Source organism: Schistocerca americana, chromosome 2, assembly GCF_021461395.2.
Source record: "Schistocerca americana isolate TAMUIC-IGC-003095 chromosome 2, iqSchAmer2.1, whole genome shotgun sequence".
Taxonomy (NCBI): Eukaryota; Metazoa; Arthropoda; class Insecta; order Orthoptera; family Acrididae; genus Schistocerca; species Schistocerca americana.
The window spans coordinates 756,154,354-756,180,686 of NC_060120.1; the positions used below are offsets into that span (position 1 = coordinate 756,154,354).

General features: G+C 41.7%; 1 protein-coding gene across 1 annotated transcript; it reads right to left on the reverse strand.

Annotated features, from left to right (window-relative positions):
• Positions 1-1,559: 1,559 nt before the first annotated feature.
• LOC124594402 (MAGE-like protein 2) lies at positions 1,560-25,972 on the reverse strand. Its single transcript, XM_047132772.1, has 3 exons — positions 25,775-25,972; positions 13,486-13,680; positions 1,560-2,062 (listed from the first exon to the last, which is right to left on the reverse strand). The coding sequence occupies exons 1-3, from the start codon at positions 25,970-25,972 to the stop codon at positions 1,739-1,741; spliced, it is 717 nt and encodes a 238-aa protein (XP_046988728.1). The 3' UTR covers positions 1,560-1,738.
• Positions 25,973-26,333: the final 361 nt, after the last annotated feature.

Here is a 26,333-nt window from a genome sequence, read left to right on the forward strand (position 1 = left end):
ATCCCGTGCCACCCAACGTGCTCTAGAAGGTGTAAGTCAACTACCCTGGCCAGCAAGATCTCCGGATCTGTCCACCATTGAGCATGTTTGGGACTGGATGAAGCGTCGTCTCAAGCGGTCTGCACGTCCAGCACGAACGCTGGTCCAACTGAGGCGCCAGGTGGAAATGGCATGGCAAGCCGTTCCACAGGACTACATCCAGCATCTCTACGATCGTCTCCATGGGAGAATAGCAGCCTGCATTGCTGCGAAAGGTGGATATACACTGTACTAGTGCCGACATTGTGCATGCTCTGTTGCCTGTGTCTATGTGCCTGTGGTTCTGTCAGTGTGATCATGTGATGTATCTGACCCCAGGAATGTGTCAATAAAGTTTCCCCTTCCTGGGACAATGAATTCACGGTGTTCTTATTTCAATTTCAAGGAGTGTATTTTATTTGTGCTAGAAACAGTACATTTTCTGTACAGAATGTTGCAGGTTGCATTATCCTCATCGCTGTATCCAAAATGGTCAAGCTACTGAATCTATTATACGTAGCACAGTCATATTTTCTTGCAGTAAGATCGAGTTCAAGCCTATCACTTGTATCATATGCTGATAAGGGAGCTTTCGGTAGAGTACCAGAGATAAATTCCAAGATATTAATAGTTAGTGAGCCAGCTTAGTGTATCATGCCTTGAAAGGTGGCTACACCGAGTCACAGCGCCAGAGATTGCGCCATAGATTATTATTCCGCCGCCTCCACTGGTGCAGCAGTAGTTCAGAGGTTGCCGTGGGCAGTGCTTGTTGAGAGGATGTCGAGAGCAGTACTAGTTCAGATGATGTTGTGTGCAGTTGTTGTTCTGTTGGGCGAGACAATAGATGCTGTTCGGTTGGTGTAATGTATAGATGGAAGATGTTGGAATGATACAGTGTATTTTTCGTCAATATATATGGAGGAAAAAAAAATTTTTTTATTTCACATTTCCTTAATGACAATGCCTCTGGTCACAGGTTCAGTCAACAAAGCATCTGGCTCGTGTTCATGTATTAGACTTGTAATTCTGGTTTCTATGTGCAACTAAAGTATTTCTGGTTTTTCAATTAGTTCATTGTAAATGGTGTTTAAAATAGCTTGTCGTATTGAGGAAGAACCGTGCCAGATACTTGTACGTTGAATCACACTTCCACACACAGAACAGTTACACTTGTGCTTTGTTGTTTCGTGCTTTTATAGTTGCAGGGGACTTAATTAATCAATTGTGTTAACGGAAATTTCCTTTCATTCTTTATTGTTATTTTATGCATTCATATTGCGTACTAATACTACTCAGGGCCAACCGGTTACGAGACTTCGTAACCGGACACTCAGCTACTAAAATTATTGCAATTTAATTAAGCCCCCACGCAGCCTGTTCCGGTACAAATCATAAAAATGTCGGTAACTGTTTACTGGCAGCAAAACCTTCAGGACGAAACTAACTGCAGGGCATAAGTAAATTTCTTCACTTACGTTCATTGCAGGATGATTCCAGTGTGAGAGTCTGTCTTGTAAATCATTTTATTTAACGAATTATACAACATAACAGAACACAAATGACAGTAACTTGGATGAATCTGCAATAAACAACAACAAAACAAAAAAATAATAAGATTACTACATAACAAAACAGATGTCAGTGCATATATTACTCACATTATAGAAATAAATACTGAGTAACATTAACTGTTGACAGCGCTACGAACACTTTCCTATCGCTAGTCGTCAGTCTTCTTCTGCCTGATGATGTGGTACACGTGTTTGTAGACGGGCACCTTGACGGCGTAGGGCTTCGGCACCGGCACCTCAATGGGCTTCTCTACCTCGACGTGGTACGGCTTCTCTATAGGGTAAGGCACCTTTTTCTCTACTTCCACTGGGTACGGCTTTTCAACTGGGACGTGTATTGTTCTCGTGACGGGAACTTCGACGCGCTGGACGTCCTGAACGTAGACCGGGTACGGGTGAGGAACGGGCACGCCCACCAGCTCCGCCACCGGAACCGGAACCTCTTGCGGCACCGGTACGCGCACCACTTGCACCTGCAAACAGAAGCAAAGCTGCAGCGAACGTCTCGGTGAGCCGCACAGCACCCCACTGGCTGCGTGTCGCTACAGCCTAGCTGCCACTCACACTCCTAACTCCTCGAGGCACATCGTCGCCCGCATGATGAAACGATGGAACTCATTGCATTGTTACGCTAGAGAAAACTAAGGCCAGAGACCTTTCTATATGTCACTGACTACCATGCTCTATTAGTTGCTCATCTAAGTGATATCGCTCTGCAATGTCGCTGGATTTAACCTGTCGTTTGCCGACGTCGATGCTGAGCGGCGGAGTAATGATGTTGTTGCTTGTAACGTTGTACGTGCACAAACAGAAACTGAAGAAAGCAATGTAAACTTTTATTTTCGGTATGAACTTTCATTCCGCAGTACGAGGACTCGAACATGGGTTGTGGCTGTTGCGAGCATGTGTTCTACTGGACGTGGTATCGAAGTCCGACTCACGACGCGCGCTCGCCACTGTAATTCAATTCTTTTATCTTAGCGGCTGGCGCATCCCCACCCAGACGGGGGAGACTCCTGCGTTGCCAGTTGCAGAGAGAAGCAGCGCCATAGTGTAGTAAGTTCGCAAACGTACGTTTAGGGGGGAGCGCGCAGTTGATGAAGTAAAGCCACCACGGCCGCATGAACTCTTTCGCTGCTACAGAGGCGTTCTCCCCGCATTCCGCGCTGTGCGCGATTTTCTCATCACTACACTGCTCGCCTGTGCACACACGTGGTGTTCCGACTGCTTTGACACACTTATCATTCGATTTCACAAAAACTATTTGGCCCAAAATTAGATTTTTACACATCTTCTTGACTGATACCTTCCCCCCATATATAACTTAATTTTGTTTCGATGTTCAACGCAGTTATTGTGCAGCATTAAATGTAGTAAACCATTGCACGAAATTCTGAAGAGTTTGCAAAGGTAAAATTCCATAGCGTATACTTTCCTTATCGTCGATTTTAGTTGCCATAATGTTGAGAACTAAATGTGGACAAGATACCTTAATTTCATATAAAATTTACTGTATAACAATATCTCATTTAAGTACCAAATAGGTGTCGTATGTAATGTAGAGAAATATTCCGTCTTTCGCGACTGTAGTAAAAGTTTTATTTATACCAGAGTAATTTTGCTTTTTTCTAAAAAGTTATGATTAAAACAAAGTTGGCGAAGTACACAAAACTGAATTGTGGACGTAATGAAACATAGAAACTAAAATATATTGTCAGTGAGGCGCATGGCGCAAACAATTTGTGTTTGTCACAACGGACAGCAGATACTTGCCAAAACATAGATTAGTCGACGAGAACACTGAATATGGTGATGTTGCCAAAGCAGCGAAGCAAAGAATTGCGTCAGACAATCAAGTAGCTCGGCAACGTACGAGCCGAAATTCTGCTCTAAATAATACTTTTAATACTGTCGCAAAAGAATATATCTCAACATGAATAGTAAAACAGTGACTGCGGAAGAGAAGATATACAAACAAGACAGATAACATGAGTATTGTATGTGTGCCTTTTCATTGTTTTTAATTGCTGTGAAAAGAAATATTAGAGGACAAAATTAGAAAAACCGGAAACTTATGATTATAATGAAGAGACAAAGCACTAGAAATTTCAGAAAATTACATTCAAACGAATAAAATTCATGAAGTAAGACACTTCGATATTGTTTTTAAATAAAGAAAATAGTGAGCACCAAACAATGCTTGAACTCACAACCTTCAACTTAGCAGCCATACACCTTATCCATTACGCTGTCGGAGCTCATCGTTCAATAGACGTCCTGGAGGACTCTAAAACATCACGCAAAATACCGACAAACACTGTTGGTACGACTATGAATTACTCACGTTTCGTCGAAGTACAATAGGAAATAAACAATTACCACTGTTCTTCATTGCGAAAAAACGGTTCGTGAGAATAAAACAAACACCTTTCCTTGCTATCGCCTGAATTAGGAAGCTCTTTGCTTGTTTGGTTTAATTAATTAATAGAATATAAATCAATCGGTATAAAGAATGCTTTTCCAAACTTTCTATAAATGAAGTCTATCAACACATTGGTTTTTCTTCAGTTACTTTATTTATGACTGAACGTCCCTAAAACTGAAGACATTCGTCCGTGCTCTGCACTGCAGTCGAGCTCTGGCAGCGTCGCTCTCTGTTTATTTGCTGACTGTGTCTTGTGACGTCAGATGCGCAGAACGAACCTAAACTCGGTCGCCGTCGTAAATGACGCGTACTATAGTTGATCTGTTTTAATGTGCTACTGGGCATAATATTTAATTTCTTTCATAGTATTTTGTAGAATATAACATGTAGCATAGCCCGAGGTCTAGATTTGGCTGGTAAGCGACAATAAAGTCTAGAATTGTCCAAGCCAGTCAATCTGTATACCATATTTTATTGTAACGTACTATGAAGCTACCATGAGGAATAGGTTAGGGTGAAACGTCACGGCGTGCATCGAATGTTCCAGAATGAAACTCCACCAGGCATATAGGGTACGCTGAGAAGTTTCTGGGAGTGATGGCCTCAGATGCTAAGTCCGATTTGAGAAGTTTCTAATGCATTTGACCATGAAAGGAAAAGGTTCTGGTTTCAGTTTTGGTCCATCATCTACTTTTAATCCGCCTGAACGCTTCCATCGAATGTAATTCCATGAGGGTAATTCTTGATACTGACCGTATTTCCACACATTGGTTTTTTCCTGAGTGGTCTGTGCTCATCACTTTGGTGACTTCAACAGTCAAAGCAGACTTGTGGTATCAGCAGGCTCAGTATTCCCTGCCGAGCACCATCACTGGTGCCAGGATACTGCTGTCGTCACCAAAACACAGCTCTGCGCATTCCATTCCGCCGGTTGTATCTTTCGGTATACTATCGAATGGAAGTCTGCACTCCGCTGTTTGGGAGGAAAAGCTGGTTGTCTGTACCCTAAATTGCATCTCAGCTTCAAGTACAAGGTCCACAATCGTCTTACGCAGTAGCTTGGGAACTGGCCATAATTTCTAATGAGTTTCATGTGCGTAATGGCTGCTGGTCAAGTTTATGGAAACCTGTGTGTGAATCTGGTTATCACTCTCCTACTAACCAGGAAGATGAACATGTGTACCTTCCTTGGATGACCTGCAAACACATTAAATGTGCAATACGCAACTTTCTATAGAAGAACCAATCAGCATAGTGCAAGCTCACAATGCATCTCAGCTCAAGTTACGAATCTTGTCCAACGAAGCACTTCTGACGTATGTACAATATTAGCCACGTATGGTGCTCTACTTTCAAGTAGCACTTGCGGTCGAACCAGGCTGTTCACGTTCAGTATGCGTTTTGTACCACACTACAGCGGAACCACATGATTCTCACTCGTTGTCCAACATTCGCTATCCGCACTGGGGTCTTCACTTTGCCTACAGTTCATTCACTCATTGTTGCGAAGGAGCACTGGCAGAGTTCGAGATACCAGGAAAGGGAAACGTGACAGCTATCTACATTACCACACAGCGATAGTTGTTTTAGAAGGAAGCACCAACCAATGCGCAAGCTGGTACAGTCATGTGAAATCTGCTTGGCTATAGAGCCCGAGAAAGAGCTGCGTCTTTAGAGGACGTGTCGGGCATGGTGGGCTGGTGGTAAGATGCGTGTCCGGAAACCGAAACATCACGGGATCACGGAAACGTTCATTCTACTTTTAATATGGGCTTCACCTCTCCCCAACAACCACCAGCGTTTCGGATTCGACCTTGAACTGCTGGTCCCCTTTCCCCAGTTCGATAACTGGTGTGAAATTACGGACACGCAACTGGCTGAAACGGCGTCCAATTGGAAGACATGCCCCCGGGCATTGAGCCACACAATTATTAGGCGAGGTAATATCCGCCGTCTTCGGCAACTTCCACCGAGCTATGCGACGTTCTCACGAACTACAGTCGAGTGAAGAGCATGTAGATTGGCCACGTACCTGCACTGTTCTAGTTTGTACTCCGTTTCAGTCACCGACTTTACAGCCGTCTCCCAGTACTCAAAGTAAATATGGCGTTCCAGCGTCGTGTTTTTAGAGATATTCAAATTTTTAACTCCATATCAACACTTTTGCTAAGAAAGGAAGTTAAGATCACAATGTATTGTTTTCGAAAATCTTTATGGGTAAATTATTTTCCGGCCACATAATACACAGCGTTTCACACATGACGCAAGCGTTGCGTCCCTCATTACGTGGAAAACAATAATCTCGCAGGCAGGCTGTTTGACGCATCATCTTGTTGAGCAAGCTGTGGGAGGTGATGTGTCGGTTTTAGTCAACCGTGCAAAGAGGCCCTCGAAATTCCTAAAGCGAATGATTAACTATTTTATCGTTAAGACTCTCCGCAATAATGTCTCAGATGAATTGGCATAATGTGTTTTTGTAATCTAATGCATAAAATAACCGTCAATAAAAAGTTTGCAGTTTGTTGTTAATGTTCAGGTTTGATTGAAAATCACGCCCAGTCGCAGTCCAGCTACTGTTTTCAAACGATGTAGAGACTTTTAATGCAACTGATTACGAGTTGCAGAGCTACAACATAGATTTCTCTGCGGGCTGAAATACCCTGATAAATGTAACCAATTAGAGAAAAGAGAATCCGTCTCTCTGTCGCCCTCAGACTGCAGTAGCCAGTTGCACTACTGATGTCGAGCAACAGTATTTGAAAAAATCTGATTGAGTATGACAGCCACTATGGACACACCAATTGCTAAATGGCCGCACGCATTTTCTCCAGACTTTTCACGTACCCTTTTAGTTTACCGCTTTTAGTTTATTCTAACCGACACGCCTGCACAGGTATGGCTTCCCAAGCAACGCCGGACCAAGTTTTTCAGTCGTACTTGTACGTTAGGGCATATAATCTAGTGCTACGGTTCATTCAGAACGGTCATAAGGCGCGCTAAGACTATTCATGAGTGATATTTAATACGTTGTAAAAGGGTAAAGGACAACAGACAAATTGTAATTTAGAATACAGTAAGGTTCTCATGCTTAATACTTCGTTAAACACCATTAATATACTGAATAATGTATTCTGATGACATCCCCCATGAACCATGGACCTTGCCGGTGGTGGGGAGGCTTGCGTGCCTCAGCAATACAGATGGCCGTACCGTAGGTGCAACCAAAACGGAGGGGTATCTGTTGAGAGGCCAGACAAACCTGTGGTTCCTGAAGAGGGGCAGCAGCCTTTTTAGTAGTTGCAGGGGCAAAAGTCTGGATGATTGACTGAGCTGGCCTTGTAGCACTAACCAAAACAGCCTTGCTGTGCTGGTACTGCGAACGGCTGAAAGCAAGGGGAAACTACAGCTGTAATTTTTCCCGAGGGCATGCAGCTTTACTGTATGGTAAAATGATGATGGCGTCCTCTTGGGTAAAATATTCCGGAGGTAAAATAGTCCCCCATTCGGATCTCCGGGCGGGGACTAGTCAGGAGGACGTCGTTATCAGAAGAAAGAAAACTGGCGTTCAATGGATCGGGGCGTGGATTGTCAGATCCCTTAATCGGGCAGGTGGGTTAGAAAATGTAAAAAGGGAAATGGATGGGTTAAAGTTAGATATAGCAGGAATTAGTGAAGTTCGGTGGCAGGAGGAACAGGACTACTGAGCAGGTGAATACAGGGTTATAAATACAAAATCAAGTAGGCGCCATGCAGGAGTAGGTTTAATAATGAATAAAAAAATAGGAGTGCGGGTAAGCTACTACAAACAGCATAGTGAAAGCATTATTGTGCCCAAGATGGACACGAAGTCCATGCCTACTACTGTAGTACAAGTTTATATGCCAACTAGCTCTGCAGACGATGAAGAAATTGAATAAATGTATGACGAGATAAAAGAAATTATTCAGGTAGTGAAGGGAGACGAAAATTTAGTAGTCATGGGTGACTGGAATTCGAGAGTAGGAAAAGGGAGAGAAGGAAACATAGTGGGTGAATACGGATTGAGGGAGAGAAATGAAAGAGGTAGCCATCTGGTAGAATTTTGCACAGAGCGTAACTTAATCATAGCTAACACATGGTTCAAGAGTCATAAAAGAAGTTTGTGTACATGGAAGAATCCTGGAGATAGTAGAAGGTATCAGATAGATTATATAATGGTAAGATAGAGTTTTAGGAATCAGGTTTTAAATTGTAAGACATTTCCAGGGGCAGATGTGGACACTGACCACAATCTATTGGTTATGAACTGTAGATTAAAATTAAAGAAACTGCAAAAAGGTGGGAATTTAAGATGGGACCCAATAAACTGAAAGAACCAGAGGTTGTACAAAGTTTCAGGATGAGCATAAGGGAACAATTGACAAGAATGGGGGAAATAAACACAGTAGAAGAAGAATGGGTAGCTTTGAGTAATGAAATAGTGAAGGCAGCAGAGGATCAAGTAGGTAAAAAGACGAGGGCTAGTAGAAATCCTTGGGTAACAGAAGAGATACTGTATTTAATTGATGAAAGGAAAAGATACAAAAATGCAGTAAGTGAAGGAGGCAACAAGGAATACAAACGTCTCAAAAATGAGATCGACAGGAAGTGCCAAATGGCTAAGCAGGGATGGCTAGAGGACAAATGTAAGAATGTAGAGGCTTATCTCACGAGGGGTAAGATAGATACTGCCTACAGGAAAATTAAAGAGACCTTTAGAGAAAAGAGAACAACTTGTATGAATAGTAAGAGCTCAGATGGAAACCCAGTGCTAAGCAAAGAAGGGAAAGCAGAAAGGTGGACGGAGTTTATAGAGGGTCAATACAGGCGCGATGTTCTTGAGGACAATATTATGGAAATGGAAGAGGAGGTAGATGAAGATGAAATGGGAGATACGATACTGTGTTTAGAGTTTGACAGAGCACTGAAAGACCTCAGTCGAAACAAGGCCCCGGGAGCAGAAAATATTCCATTAGAACTACTGACGGCCTTGGGAGAGCCAGTCCTGACAAAACTCGACCATCTGGTGAGCAAGATGTATGAGACAGTCGAAATTCCCTCAGACTTCAAGAAGAATATAATAATTCCAATCCCAAAGTAAGCAGGTGTTTGCCAGATATGAAAATTACCGAACTATCAGTTTAATAAGTCACAGCTGCAAAATACTAAAGCAAATTCTTTCAGACGAATGGAAAAACTGGTAGAAGCCGACCACGGGGGAGATCAGTTTGGATTCCGTAGAAATGTTGGAACACGTGAGGCAATACTGACCCTACGACTTATCTTAGAAGAAAGATTAAGGAAAGGAAAACCCACGTTTCTAACATTAGGAGGCTTAGAGAACGCTTTTGACAATGTTGACTGGAATACTCTCTTTCAAATTCTAAAGATGGCAGGGGTATAATACAGGGAGCGAAAGGCTGTTTACAATTTGTACAGAAACCAGATGGCAGTTATAAGAATCGAGGGGCATGAAAGGGAAGCAGCGGTTGGGAAGGGAGTGAGACAGGATTGTAGCCTGTCCCCTATGTTATTCAATCTGTATATTGAGCAAGCAGTAAAGGAAACAAAAGAAAATTTTGCAGTAGGTATTAAAATCCAAGGAGAATAAATAAAAACTTTGAGGTTCGCCGATGGCATTGTAATTCTGTCAGGGACAGCAAAGGACTTGGAGGAGCAGTTGAACGGAATTGACATTGTCTTGAAAGGAGGATATAAGATGAACATCAACAAAAACAAAACGAGGATAATGGAATGTAGTCGAAATAGGTCGGGTGATGCTGAGGGAATTAAATTAGGAAATGAGACACTTAAAGTAGTAAAGGAGTTTTGCAATTTGGGGAGCAAAATAACTGATGATGGTCGAAGTAGAGAGGATATAAAATGTAGACTGGCAATGGCAAGGAAAGCGTTTCTGAAGAAGAAAATTTGTTAACATCGAGTATAGATTTAAGTGTAAGGTTGTCGTTTCTGAAAGTATTTGTATGGAGTGTAGCCATGTATGGAAGTGAAACATGGACGATTAATAGTTTGGACAAGAAGAGAATAGAAGCATTCGAAATGTAGTGCTACAGAAGAATGCTGAAGATTACATGGATACATCACATAACTAATTAGGAGATAATGAATAGAATTGGGGAGAAGAGGAGCTTGTGGCACAACTTGAAGGGATCGGTTGGTAGGACATGTTCTGAGGCATGAGGGGAACACAAATTTAGCATTGGAGGGCAGCGTGGAGGGTAAAATCGTAGAGGGAGACCAAGAAATGAATACACTAAGCAGATTCAGAAGGATGTAGGTTGCAGTAAGTACTGGGAGATGAAGAAGCTTGCACAGGATAGAGTAGCATGGAGAGCTGCATCAAACCAGTCTCAGGACTGAAGACAACAACAACAACAACAATGTATTCTAATGACATCAGGTTCTTCTTCTTATGTAGAGAAAATAGCTGACAAGCCTCGCATTTCCCGGGTATTCATTTTACCCATTTCCTATTAGAAACGAAAACGAAGAAATGAATTGCTTTTATAGTGTAATATGGGAAAAAATTCACTTCTACCTATTTATGAAAACACCTTCGAAATTATGTAACATTCGTATAAAGAAATACGCATATGTACAAAGTATAAGTACATTAACCAAACTAAGAAACATAGTTCGTAAAACATAAATTCTCTGTAATGGTTCTTTTCAACTCAGTACTCAATTATAAGCAATATTTTTAGTAACATTTCCAGCAGCTACGATGAAAAGTGTTTTAAGCAAAGAAGTAATAAATTTTAAGGTCATACATGATGCGGCGGTTTTCCATGCATCTCAGTGTTTATGACTACGTATCTGTCGAACTATGATACGCAGACAGTTCTTACCCACACAGCGAATGTTGCCTGACAATATATACGAAGTCTGGTTGAAATCGGTTATTATTTAGGAGCAGATGATGAACTTACACATAATCACACATACATACATCCATTTTTATAATGTATATGGATACTACTAGGTTATTTAATGTGACTTTTGTAGCTATGTTCCATGTGGCAGAAATTCTAATGAAAACTTAATAATGATGAACTATTATGCAGCTGTAACCATTAACTTTATGAATGAAAAAACCATTGTTCAGTTTGATGACTCACATTAAATTGGTGACTCACTGTATGTTTGTTACAACAAGCTGGAGTAGAGATATGTATAGATAATAGATTGTAATTACATCGTTAGTAAGTAAGAGAATAAATATCTATTTTCTAGAACAAATATAAGAATATGTAGCAATCTTCCGAGGAATCTACCGTGCAAGAGATACGTACAGACAAACATCTTCACAAGAAGTACTGAAACTCTTTAGCTTTAGTTAAGATTCTAGTAACAGGCATCTGCACAAATAGAGCCATTATGGAGAAGCCCTAGCATCCATGGTCATTACCGATGCGGCCATATAGTGGGTCAACGTAGTGAATGTAGCTCAGACATGAATAGCTACTCCCGTAAAGTTTTATTTTTGTAGTTACTTAGTAACAGTCAATAACGATTAAAATCTGGCATAGTAACCGATTGCATCATAACTCATGGATTTTGCAGCCAAAAATAAAAGTTCCATTCCTTGTGAAACCCTGAACACCAATATGATATCTCGTACACATCTCTGTAGTGTGAGGGTCCACATTGAAGTGATATCATGTCTCGTGTTATTTATGTAATATCTAAAATATTTATCCTCAGGAGTAATTTCTGTAATGATCCCAATAGCAGATGAAGGATTTGTGGTAGAGGAACGCGATATGAATTTGATTCCACAAACCCTAAGTTGGGTTAAGTTTAGAGATTTTAGGTTATTGTTTTGCAAGCCCCTGCGGACAGTTGTAACAGGTACAGCGAGTCGCTGATAGCCCCTCCCCCCCCCCCCCACCCCCCCCACCCCCCCAACCCACCCAACCGTCCCAGCCTTATTACACACCAAGTAGTAAAACCCCGATCACGACACAAAAGTGTTAAGGTTTTCGTGGCGACTTGTTGATAAACTGATTGTTGGCTACTGTCTCGGGTTCTTCGGCCGAGTTTGTTTGATGATTTGCTGACCTTTTGCCTGCACGAGTAGTTGACATTGTCAAAGCTTGACCCTGCACCAGCAGCAAAGAGGGTGAAGATTTGACAATGTCAGCCACTCATGCTGGAGAAACGTCAGAAAAATTATTAAACGCCGGGTGAAGAACCAGAGACAGAAGTCAACAGTTAGTTTTTCTGCTCACGACTCCAGAGACATGGCGTAATACGTTTACTTTCTTGTTGTTGTTGTCATCTTCATTTCGAAGACTCGTTTTATGTGGCTCACCACGCTATTCTACACTGTGCTGACTTCTATATCTCAAAATAACTATTGCAAACGACATCCATTTAAACCTGCTTACTGCATTCGTCTCATGGTCTCCCTCTGAAAATTTTACTCCCCACGCATCACTCAAATAATAAACTGACGATTCATCGGTATCTCAGAATGTCTCCTACCACCCGATCCCCTCTTTTTGTCAAGTTATGCCACAAATTTCTTTTATCCCAAGTAACGTTGAATACCTTGGCACGATCTTCCAATCTAATCTTGAACATTGTTCTGTAGCACCACATTTCAAAAACTTCAGTTCTCTTCTCAGATTTGGAAATCTGTGGTAAGGTCTTATGGTACCAAACTGCTGAGGTCATCGGTCCCTAAGCTTACACACTATGTAATCTAACTTAAATTGACTTCCGCTAAGGAATACGCACACACCCGTGCCCGAGGGAGGACTCGAACCTCCGTCGGGGAGAGCCGCGCTGACCGTGACAAGACGCCTCGGAGAGCGCGGCTACCCCGCGCGGCAGTTCTCTTCTCATCTGAACTACTTACTGTCCACGTTTCATATCCGTACAAGGCTATACTCCACACAAATGCATTTCGAAAAGACTTCCTAACCCTTCGGTTTATATTCGATGTTTCCAAGTTAACATTTTGTATCCTCTCTACTTTGGACATCATCAGTTCTTTTACTGCCCAAAAAGCAAAAGTCATCTAGCACTTTTAGTGTCTCATTTCCTGATCTAATTCGCTCAGCATTGCCTGATTTTTTTTGACTACGTTTCGTTACTCTTGTTTTGCTTTTATTAATATTTATCTTATATTCTACTTTCAGGACAGTGTCCAGTCCGAACAAATGCTCTTCAAATTCCTTTTCTGTCTCTAGTATAATTACAGGACGTCAGCAAACCAATGAAAAATATGGAGATGGAACATGCTTAGGTAAACAGAAAAGATTCTGAATATTTGTTTAGCTGGATTTGACAACTTCGATATTTTGAGCCCAGTAGAAGGTATCGTATCAAATGTACTTACCTGTCGTCTTCGTCAATTACCTTTACTCTAACATTACTTACAGTGATAAAATCATGAACTGAATGGAGGCTGTGCGCGCTGTTTACCTTGGGCCCGGCTCCTAAGTTGTGTAACACGGCCACCTGCTGGTGGATGGGCTTGAAAACGTCTCTCCCGTAGTCGCCGCTACCGCCATAGGCCTGGTTACCCAGCAGAGCTTGATCGCCAATGCCGGCAGTGGCAGCGTGCACTGCAGCCAGCACAACCATCAGCGAGGTCAACAGCTGCACGTTACCAACACGCTGCACAGAAAATAAGCACATCGAGGCACTGCACTACACACACTACACTACCTTGATATGATTGCACTTGGCCTCTCTTAGCCTTTATCGGAAATAAGCGGGTTGAGTTGTTTATGGATTGGGGGGGGGGGGGGGGGGAAGCAAGTCCGCCGTGCCCTTTCAAAGGTACCATTCCGGCATTTGCCTGGAGCGATTTAGGGAAATCACAGAAAACCTAAATCAGAATGGCCAGACGTGGGATTGAACCGTCGTCCTCAGAAACAAGAGATGGTGTTACAGTGAACAGGCACTTTGGTAACAAAGGGTACACATCGCATTGTGAATGATTTAGAGGCAGATGCGCATATACTATCAAGACTTTCAGTGTATCCTCGTAAACTGTAACGATATAAACTCGCTATAAGCCGAACAAAGCGCCTTCACCCCAGGTTCAATAACATTGTGAATGATTAGTACATACCCGTCCGCCCCAGTAGCTGAGTGGTCAGCGTGACGGATTGCCGTCCTCTGGGCCCGGGTTCGATTCCCGGGTGGGTCGGAGATTTTCTCCGCTCAGGGACTGGGTGTTGTGCTGTGTTCATCATCATTTCATCCCCATCCGGCGTGCGGGTCGCCCAATGTGGCGCCGAATGTAATAAGACCTGCGCTATGGCGGCCGGACCTGCCCCGCGAGGGGCCTCCCGGCCAATGACGCCAAACGCTCATTTCCATTTCCAGTACATACCCAATATTAGTTATAAATGTGAAATGATGCTTCTGGGAGTATTTTCTTGCATTAAAATGTTTGCTAATAAGTTCCCACTACAGTCTCTGTTATCATGTAACAGACCGTATGAAACAGTCTGTTGATGTAATACATTTGTGGGATCGAACTTAGTGATAGTCATACACGGCTGGTTCACTAACCAAAATTCATTGAAAAAATCCGGAACGCCAACTAGGTAATCTACGATGTATTTGTAGTGTGAAGTAAAGAAAGTCTAGCTCAAGCAATACCAAGCGTTATTTCTTTGTATATCCATATCTTGTCGTAATAATACATCTCTTTTTCAAACAAAAGTAACAATACCAGGAACAAGAAGTGCCAATATGCAGACCTTATTCAGGAATGCACTGTATCAATGTCCTTAGCGCAACCACGGCGAGTTTAGTTACTACCAAATTGCATTTTTAGGTGAGCCTAAAGGATTTAATGAGAAGCAACTATGATATCAGCAGATTTCCCTTTGTCAGAAATGCTTTTATTCCTACTGAGCCTGCATTTTAAATCCCCTCTACTTCGGCTATCATAAGTTATTTATCTGCCAAAATAGCAAAGCTCTCCATAACTTTTAGTATCGTATTTCCTGATGTAATTCACTCAGCATCATCTGATTTACGTCAATTCCACTGCTCTTGTGTTACTTTTGGGATGTTCAGCCTGTGTTTTCCCTAAAGTTACTAGTGCTCGGCGGCGGCAGCCAGTTGTAGCACAAAGAAGCATTTAAGTAATACTGCCCCATTGGGTGTTGCTATATACCTCGCAGGAGCAACAGGTTGTAACGATCTGCATCCCTTGCGCGACATATGCGTTATGTGACATTGCTCGGTGCTGATATTTCTTAGTCTGTAACAGATTGACAAGCCCAGTTTGTAGATTTGAACCACGTTCGTAGTTACAGCTTATTTCTTTCCCTGGAACTGTATTCTGAAATTGTGTTAACTCTCTGTCATCTGTTTAATATTTGTTTTCGTCATGCCCAAAGAAATCGAGACTGGAGGGAAGGAAGGAAGGATGTAAAGTCCCGACAAATAGGTTATCTAATCTAGAGCACTGATTCAACCGGGAAGTTAATGAAGAAAATCTCTGGTCTCGTTTACGAAGGATTATTTACCTAGAGCTGTTTAAGAGTATTTCAACATAGATGCTTCCGAATGGGGTACGGTAGATGAAACACTCACTCTCGCTCATCACAACCAACACATTGAGCTACAAATTTACTTTTACTTTCTAGTAATTTACACAAAACTCTACATTATTTAAATAAAAATACGCAGCAGATACTAGAGAGAAATTTGACTGTCAGAGAAGCATAGCGCCTCATTCATCTGAGATTTAAGATTTGACATTTGAGGAAATAGTTCCGGACAAGCTTCATTCACGTTGGATTAGTAGTTTAGTCAAGTTACGGTTATTTAGAAACTAAACCTAACAGCGTCATTTAAAAGAGCAGCCAGCGCAGTCCATTAAAATGGGAAGTACACAGTCCATAGCCGCAGTCAAATCTATCTATCGATGGGTACCGAGTGGGGCGGTCTGGTTTCCGTCTGTCTACCAGAGCCCTCTGTTGCCAATCATCATCCATTTTGCTTTGTGACCGCCAACACTGAACATTGTATTGAAGTTGCGACGGTCAGTTTAAGTGCTGTTAATGTGGAACAACAGGGTCTGTGAAGCGTCAAATTGCCCTTGTTACCAACTAAGTCGTAATCAATGAGCTTGAGCTGACAGTGAGAATACTGTGATTTCGGTTTGTAGAACCTTACAAACATGCGTTTAGTATGTTGTATTACACTTGAATTTCTTCATCTAGTATGTGTTAGTGTCCTGACGAAATAAATGTCGGGTGAACAGCCTGGTATGAGTGGTAGGACACAATATTTCGGCAATCGACCACGTTACCATCATCAGGTGCTCTGATTACTGCACCCAATAGCAATAGATTATCTCCCTGCCTCTCAGTGAAATGTGGTTTTGGATACCGGAAACACACGCACTAACTTTTAGGAGACGTCCGAAACCATACATTACAGAATTGTTTTACTGGTCCAGTGTGAAGCTGCCTTGTACAACAGCGCAACTTTCCAGCAGTAACTTGTCACGGGAAACTGCGCAGCACGGGAGAGGGCGGATCTCCGTCCTTGGCCGACAGAGCAGAGATTTTGCAGCGCGTCCCTGTATCTCTCTCCACGGTCAGCGCGCGTGGACGGCGCGGCCGGAACGCAATTAAACAAATAACCGCCGCCGTAATTAATTGCCTGCCGGCGAGACAATAGAGAGGCAGAGATGGAAACGTCCCCGTTTCGCCGCTTTCTGTGATGCTCGTTCGGCCACGTCTGTTACTGTGCGGTACAAAGCACGCACCACAAAGAGACCACTGTTTTTAAATTTCATAGCAGTTCCCAGAAAGTCATCCCTAATAATTAATTTTATTAACACCAGCGAACATTGTGAAGCTGAAGAGAGTTTATTATGTCCTTCAGTGAACGTTGGAGTGTAAGGGCGTGCGACGAAAACAGTACTACTCAATTAGGTGGGCAGGGGGGGGGGGGGGGGGGGGGGTACGTCATGCGAAACACACTCTATTTAAAAGATATCCCAAATCCACAAATCTGAGGGTACGACAACGAAATTTTATACCATACTTTACGTGAATTAACACATTTATTCGTAAGTTCACTGGCTTATATGTATTTAAATTTTTTCATACAATTCAAAAATTTTATTTTGAATATATAACACATTTACCTCTTTCTAAGAAACTATTGAAGAGACTTAAAAAAAATTCGTGTAATCTCTTTGTCTATAGTAAGCTTCTTTGAGTATTTTTGAATATGTGGCATAAGAGAAATTTATTAATTTTCAATTATAATTAACATCGAGTATAGATTTAAGTGTCAGGAAGTCGTTTCTGAAAGTATTTATATGGAGTGTAGCCATGTATGGAAGTGAAACATGGATGATTAATAGTTTGGACAAGAAAAGAATAGAAGCTTTCGAAATGTGGTGCTACAGAAGAATGCTGAAGATTAGATGGATAGATTTAAGTGTCAGGAAGTCGTTTCTGAAAGTATTTATATGGAGTGTAGCCATGTATGGAAGTGAAACATGGACGATTAATAGTTTGGACAAGAAAAGAATAGAAGCTTTCGAAATGTGGTGCTACAGAAGAATGCTGAAGATTAGATGGGTAGGTCACATAACTAATGAGGAGGTACTGAACAGAATTGGGGAGAACAGAAATTTGTGGCACAACTTGACTAGAAGAAGAGATCGGCTGGTAGGACATGTCCTGAGGCATCAACGGATCACCAATTTAGTATTGGACGGCAGCTTGGAGGGTAAAAATCGTAGAGGGAGACCAAGAAATGAATACACTAAGCAGATTCAGAAGGATGTTGCAGCAGGTACTGTGACATGAAGAAGCTAGCACAGGATACAGTAGAATGGAGAGCTGCATCAAACCTGTCTCTGGACTGAGGACCACAACAACAACAGCAAATACAAAGCTCATGCAAATTTCAAAGCAGGTGGCACCATATCTCAGCTTACACTCAGAATTTCAAGAATTACTCTTGGGCCATATTTTTTTGGGTTTATAGAAAGAAGCGTACAAAATTTCAAAATTCTTGACTTCATAGACTCTGAGAAAAAGGCACATAAACTTCAAAAAAACATGATTTTCAGGAAATACAATTTAACGTTCAACCTCTCAGAAGGCCCCAGGTTTTAACTCAGGGCCGTCCTTCCCTTCAGGGCTTCTCTTCTACCTTCTTTGCTTTACCAGGTCTTCAACTATTTTTTTACTGCAGAGGGGCGCTATAACTCTATTTTACTCAAGATGTCTTGAGTGAAATCTCCTGTCATAAAGCCCATTATCGCTATTATCCTCATACTCCCTACTTTCCCGTCATAAAATATAAGAATTGCATCATAAGTTGCAATTCTGATAATTTTAGCTGATGACAATCTGGTTTTAGGGCTTCGTCCGCATATGAGTGAATCAAGAACCTGTATGTGGGTTTGACCGCATCCAGGATGGAATGTGAAAGCATCTTCTTGTTAAAGTAGTGTTTGTTATCCTTCTGAGTCTGCAGATATCTACACCAGCCCAAGCTGCATTTGTCATGTCGAGTACATGTTCTGTAATTACCGAATGATGAAAGAGACTCACTTATGTGTAAATCTTCGTCAGTGGCACAAGGCAAAACAAGAATTGCTTTTTCGTAAACAAAGCAGCTGGTTTATTATTGATTCTGACAGACGAAACGGAGTCGCTGATGATCTGTAAAGTAAAATAGTATATATGACGGCCTTCTAGGTGTATCTCGTACAAGTTCGCTTGAAAACAATCCACGGAATCGTTGCTCACCGATCTGGTATTGAAGAGTTGCTCAAAAAAGTGTGCGTGGCAGCAAGCTCGCGTCACACGTTTAATTATTTTTCTGGCATTTGAGGCGCGATTTAATTATTTAAACTTTGTGAATGTTATGTCCATGAGTTTTACCAACAAATATAAAATAAATTGAAAATTGTCGTTTTCAGTCAATTTGATGAACGTTTTCCCTTAACCACTACCACCTCATATTGGACATGGTGCTAGAGCGAGGACTAACTCTAAGCAGCAAACTGAAATGGTAATATCTAATATTATCATCACTAATGTAATGGATACAGGAATGGAACAGTAAATCTCCAAAACTGTAAACAGAAAGTAAAGGGGGTGCTTAGAGAAACGAAATGAAGCATAAATCGCGAACTTTATCTGGAGTACAGCTTGTAAGCGTACCAAAGATTAACTCCTCCCATTTGAGTATAGTTGATATAGTGATGACAGACTTAATTACCTAGATCCAAAATTTTTCCGTGTTCTCGCTGCCTCGTCACCTTAAATGCTCTCTGAAAGATTTTCAAGGTGTTATGGCGATGGCTGCTATATGGGATAGGGTGCTACTTGCGGTTGTCCTTTGAAAAATGGAACAGTCATTGGATTACATCAAATAACGTAGTAATAACAAGAGATTTGTGTTAACTCTTAAAACTAAAAGTGGATAGACAGGCAACAACAATTGAGAAAAAACACAGGAGGAAATAAAATGAGCCTCCGATAATAATTTTGCATGTCTATGATGCAGAGGGAAGTGTAAGAAACACACGTGATGAGAAGTACAACCTATCACAGGGCATCTAAATACCTAGAAGGTAAATCTGGAAAGAGGTTTACTGATCTCTACAACAAAATTTACTTTTCCGCGTTACGAACCACTATCAAGCGGATTCTTTACCGTTTTTTGTATCACATTTCTTTTCCGTTTTATTTCCATATGGATCGTGGAGTGAATGACAGCCCATACGTTCCTGTATGAGTGTACCAGTGTTTGTCTTTCAGAGTATCCGATTGACGGATTCATAGGAAATTGAAGGAAATTCCTAATGTTCGCTTCGAAACCACGATATCTGAATTTTCTAAACCAGTTTCCGACGAACACAACGTCTTTCTTTGTGTACATTTTACGTCTCGTATCTTATCTTTCTTGTTACGTTATTTCACATGCAATATACGTTCAACGTTATCAAGTCGACCTGCTATAGAACCCACGCACATGAGCAATATTCCAGTTTTGGAAGCAAAAGTGTTTTATAAGCAATATCTTTCGTAGATAAATTGCATAGTGGTGTGCCAGTAAATCGAAGGATTCCACATCATATACTTGTACATTGTTATTTATAGGCTTTCATATAACTTTCCAGTGTAAGACAGCTACATTTTTACCTGTAGCGCACACTTCTATACATCATAATCTGGTAGATGTCTCTGTTCAAGACTGATAGTTCTTCAAGATATAACTGGTGATTATTGTAAAAAGTTTTAAGAGATAAAACTTAGTTAGAGATAATTCCATCATCTGCCAAGTGCATTAACACATAAGACAACAGCTAACACTACCCGCCAAAACTGATCCAGGAAAGAAATTAGAAATCGCCCGCGATTGAATCTACACTTTATTGCAGATCTAGATTTCAGCTATAATACGCACTTGTGAAGGTACATAGCTTACTTCAAATTGATTTTACTTATATGGTAAGTTCCTGTAGTAACATGTGCATTTATAACCCTGTCCAGTTTACAAAGAACACTTCATACGCACTGATGAAACGGGTAGCTATACTGTAGCTGAAATATAGATCTGCAATGAAGTACAGATTTGATCGCATCTGACTGCTGACTTACTTCCTGTTTTAATTGCATTACTGTCTCTGTACACAGAGGTTCCAATGGAATCCAACTACCCTGGGAGAAAACAGGACACTACTTTTGCGCATTAGGTTTTTCGGCCTCATCGTGTATTGATGACGGATGTTGCGCCCGCACATTCGTGGCATTTCAGATAGCTTTGAAGCCAATGATTAGCTCATTTTTATACATGTAGACTGTGCTACGACGAAGATGCCACTTTATTTCTGCAGTTACATCTACACCCTGCGAAAAAAGTGGGTATCATACTCTGCTTCTTACACTATCAAAAGTTGATATATCTGTCGTTCCCTTCAGCTTGGGAGAAATCTGCAGCGGACTGAAGGATATTTGAGTATCCTTGTCCGAAAAAATTTCTCACGCTAATCAAACAAGCCTATAAGTGCTGGCGCTGCCGTTCTTTTCACACTATGATACTGTTTTGGGAACTGCGGTAGGATGACAGTATAGCGCAGACAAGTGTCCAGCTGGTAACACGAGAGTCAATTCAAAAGTCCTGCACACTGCGCATGCGCGGCCATTACGGTGGCGTAATAAAGTTGAAATTTTCTTCAGTTGTCAGCGAGACTTAAGGCGTGACGGTCGTGTAAGTGTATGTCTGCGTCGTGAGTAATTCAGCTTTAAAATGAAACCCAAAATCGAATCATGTCGTATTACACATGGTGACCAGCGGCCTATATCTAAGTCTAATCTGTACGCTGAAAGAACTCAGCGGAAATTTACAACACTTTGAGAGAAGTGTATAGAAATATTGTTGTGGATCGTAGCTCTGTATCACGGTGGTCTACTCATTTCCTTGAAGTTCGGGTAAGCACTGAGGACAACCCAAGAAGTGGAAGACCGTCAACTGCAACTGACTACATCTTTCCGGTTATTGTTAATGACCTTTTGAGAGAGAATCGACGAAAAGCATGTGAGGAAATTGCGTATGAGGCCACAATGCCCGTGACTTTATTTTGCAGAAACATATCTGAAAAGTTAAAGTCGAGAAAAGTTGCTGCCAGATGGGTTGCGCATGATCTGAGTGAAGGGCAGAAAGCAGGTCGCAAAAGAATCACAGAAGAATTGCTTCAACGTTGTCGAACAGAAGGAACATAAGCGATTGCTGCACTTGATGGGACCTTCATACGAGATTTTCAGCCATAACAGACGTCTCAGACGTCACGATGGAAAAGTTCCGACTTTCCACGCCCGAAAAAAGAAAGATCAAAGGTGGAACTGATAATGATCTTTATGTATGACGCGAGCTGACTCATAGCTACAAATAGAGTATCCTAGGGAAAACCTGTAACAAGCTGTTTCTCTAAAATGTTTCACACCTGAAAATCGTAGAAGATGGACAGACATGCTTGTAGCAGGTGTCCATATTTGGCACGATAGCGCAAGACCGCATATTGCCCTACCAGTGAGAGAAAAGTTCGACAAATATGGCTGGGAAACACTTCCCCACCGACCATACGGTTCTGTTGTCAGTCCATCAAACTTATATTGGTTTCCCAAGAAGGAACAACTCCGTGGAGAACGTTTTGATACAGCTTCCAGTGAGGTGACCCAAGCACTTAGACAGCTCAATGCTGAACGTGGTCTATCCGGAATACAGAAGTTCCCAAAACGTTCGGAAGCCGTCATAAGCAAGAACTGAGATTATATTGAAGCTCTGTTAAGGTATTTAGTCAATTAGTTTTCTTCAGTTCTGTCTTACTGTGTGCAGAACTTTTGAATTAACCCTCGTAGGAGATAGATGCCAATTTGTTCGCTTCTAAAACGTGTGGTTTCAGCTGAGAGATCCACCGACAAAACGACAACTTACCGGTGTTCATCGTTGATTTTCGGCCAGCGGAGTTCGATAGGAACTAAGGACATTCGATCCGTAAGCCATATTTATTTCCTTATGGTCTGGCATAAACACTTGGACATACATGGTAAGCTGGGCATTTAAATCAGCAGAGAATATTAAAAGAACAATAAAGTGAAAAGTAAAATAAACGGCTGAAAAACATTAAAATCAACAACAAAAAGAACATTAGAATGAGAAATAAATTAAATATTAAAAGAACAATAAAATGAACATTAAATTTACACTAGAAAAGTTAATAGCCGATTAAAGAAGATGGACGGCAAGCATAATCATTAAATGCTACTACCTCAATATTCCTGCCAGTATACTGCAGCATCCTTCAGTTCATGCCGACATGGGTACGTTCTGATGTTGCATCCACCCACAATGTAGCCCATTGTTTGGCAGAAAAGAACATAGTCACATTATGTGAATAGTTTTTGTATATCTGAGAGATCGTGACTATGCAAATGACTCTGAGGACATGAGCTTTGGACCCATTTTGACTATAGGTCCTGGCAAACTCTGTGTGATGTTCGAATGCTGTTAAGAGCTTTCTATTGTCGACGGGGGAGTTCGACTCCAGTAGGTCTCTGTGTGCAGTCGGAAGTGGACGATCGAATCGTCAAATAACCAGGGCCACCATCTGTCCGACACTGCTCATTGATGCTGTAACTTGTGTCTAATAGTAGCTCTGATAAGACTGGTTGGGTTTTCTAGCATCTTAACGTCCTCTGTGATACTTAAGGAACGTCCTTATGCTCTGGCAGCTTTGAGTCACTTCAGTTGATAGACCAAAATGCCAGATAACAGCTTTCACTTTGCTTCACAACACTACGCTAAAGCTCAGCTACCTAGAGAACAGTGTTGTTCTCAGAATAACGTTTTGAACAAAGTAAACAAATGTCGCAGTGGAATAAAAAAATGTAGCATCTTCTTTGAACGGAAGTCGTATTTGTGTTGAGTGTTCCGAAATGGTATCAATGTAACGAAGAGGCAGGCAGCCAAGTGAACCGAGTGATAGGACTCAGCTTTTCCAATATCACCTTCAGTATCTTGGATTGAAACAACTTTGGTAGGTTATTTTTCTCCTGACACAAAGTGATGATATCCCAAGTGTTGAAACTTACTTCAAGAATGGTTGTACTAAAATAACTACTGAGTATTCATACGTTAGTATAATCGCGAAAATGATATATAAACATATAAGGTAAACAGAAACAATAATTTACTTACGGAACAGTAATAGACTATAGCGAGTCATACGCATAACTCGACAACCACACATTAAAATCTACTGATATTTAAATGCTTAATTGTAGAAGAATCATAAAAATTCCGAAGAGAAATGAAAGTGCAAGGGGTAAAGAAACCAATGCTAATTTTTGTAGCTGACCTTGAGAACAACTTCTGTCTGGATATAAGGAAGACGTAGACTGATAAAACGGATGGATAGCAAGTAGGGACACACAAAGATTGAAGTGTTCATAACAGATTGTAGAGATGGCTGGTGTTGTAGTTGCGAAATTAGACATAAAACACTGAGACGATTACATGCGATGGCTGACGTACAGGAGATAGTAGGGGCACACAAAGATTAAACTTGCAAGGTAGATTGTAGCTGATGTTATGTGGTGTAGCTATGAAGTTACGCATGAAAATATTAGCAATGTTACACACAATGGTGGAAGCAAAGAGGATAGCAGAGGCACACAAAAGCTGATATGGGCAAAATTGATTCCGTAGGGAATTTACATCTAGTAGTTATGAAATTAGACTCGAAAAGACTACCAAGATTACACAGGGTAGACGAAGGAGTATAGATAGTAGGGGTACCAAAGAATTTAAAAAATGCTAAAAATACCACTGAGGATTCAGCTCTAAAGCTGAAGACGAAGCTAGGGCCGGCCGCTGTGACCGAGCGGTTCTAGGCGCGTCAGCCCGGAACGGCGCTGCTGCTACGGTCGTAGGTTCGAATCCTGCCTCGGGCATGGATGTGTGTCATGTCCTTAGGTTAATTAGGTTTAAGTAGTTCTAGGTCTAGGGGACTGGTGACCTCCGATGTTAAGTCCCATAGTGCTTAGAGCCATGAAGTTAGGGATGAAAATATTAGCGCAAGACAGGGAAAGATGGCGGAGAGAATGGAACCAATGCAGACAGTACAATTAAATAAAAGTATCTTCTCAGAATTTGGAAAGAGAAAAAACAATCAAATTGAAAATGCACCTAATAATTACAATATGTGCAAAGCATATCGTAGAGGATATCTGGTTTAGTAATTGTGAAGTTAGACATATAAAAGATTAACAAGTCTACACATGATGGCCGAAGGGAGACAGTACATCTACATCTACATCCATACTCCGCAAGCCACTTGACGGTGTGTGGCGGAGGGTACTTTGAGTACCTCTATCGGTTCTCCCTTCTATTCCAGTCTCGTACTGTTCGTGGAAAGGAGGATTATCGGTGTGCCTTGTGTGGGCTCTAATCTCTCTGATTTTATCCTAATGGTCTCTTCGCGAGATATACGTAGGAGGGAGCAATATACTGCTTGACTCCTCGGAGATGGTATGTTCTCAAAACTTCAACAAAACCCCGTACCGAGCTACTGAGCGTCTCTCCTGCAGGGTCTTCCACTGGAGTTTATCTATCATCTCCGCAACGCTTTCGCTATTACTAAATGATCCTGTAACGATGCGCGCTGCTCTCCGTTGGATCTTCTCTATCTCTTCTATCAACCCTATCTGGTACGGATCCCACACTGGTGAGCAGTATTCAAGCAGTGGGCGAACAAGCGTACGGTAACCTACTTCCATTGTTTTCGGATTGCATTTCCTTAGGATTCTTCCAATGGAGCACAAACAAACTAAAATACACAATAAATATTGAAAAGAATGTAGGCTGTAGAACTTTTGAAGCTAAATATGAGAGGATTAGTGTAATTACTCCGAATGGCCAAAGTAGGATAGACAGTGGGATTACAGGTAGAATGAAAACGTGCTAAACAAGTTATAAAGGATTTTGGGTACAGTAGTTGTAGAGATGAAAGAAATAGCACAAGATAGGAAAAGGTGGATGAACAGAATGAAATCACTGAAAAGTAAAAGGAATGTCTTGAATGAAGATGAAAAGAAAAATTTTGTGAATGAAAAGTCCGTACGAAAACTGCAGAAAACGTGGGCGGTGTTGTAAAATAATATGAGAAGCGGAGGATCTGGAATTGGAGCGCGGCGCGACTCACCGTGTGCTCCATGGTGCTGTCTGGAGGACGAGTGATCCCAGAGGCGGACGCGGGCTTCTCATATAGCGGCGGCGGGCGTTGCGTGCGGCGCGGCTCGGCGCCACGTCGTCTCGGTCCGCTTATAACGGCGCCGCCTCGCGTGGCTGGCTTAGTGTGGAGGTGCCGCGCCACCCAGGGGAAACATCGCGGCGGCTTCATTTGCCGCCTCTGCGGGGCTCTGGCCCGTGAAGAGAAAACACCCCACCCAGCGCCGCGAAAAATTCTGCCGAGAGAGCGGGCTTTTGTCTACAGAAGCCCAGCGAGGTCTTCTGCCGGCTTACCAAACGCATTGCAGTGTCGCTCTCTGTTCGACTGCGTAGGTTAGCGAAGATGGTGTGAGAGAACCTTATCTACATACTTTCACTGCTTTTTCAAGTTTAAGCTTAGTCGACCCTCAAAAAAGCAAGATGGTCACTTTGGAGAACTGTAAACAGTCTGCAGTTTATCTAATTTTTTTATTGTTTTGACGCTATAGCTTCATACTTTTCATTGTAATTGTAATATATACTCTCGCCTTCCT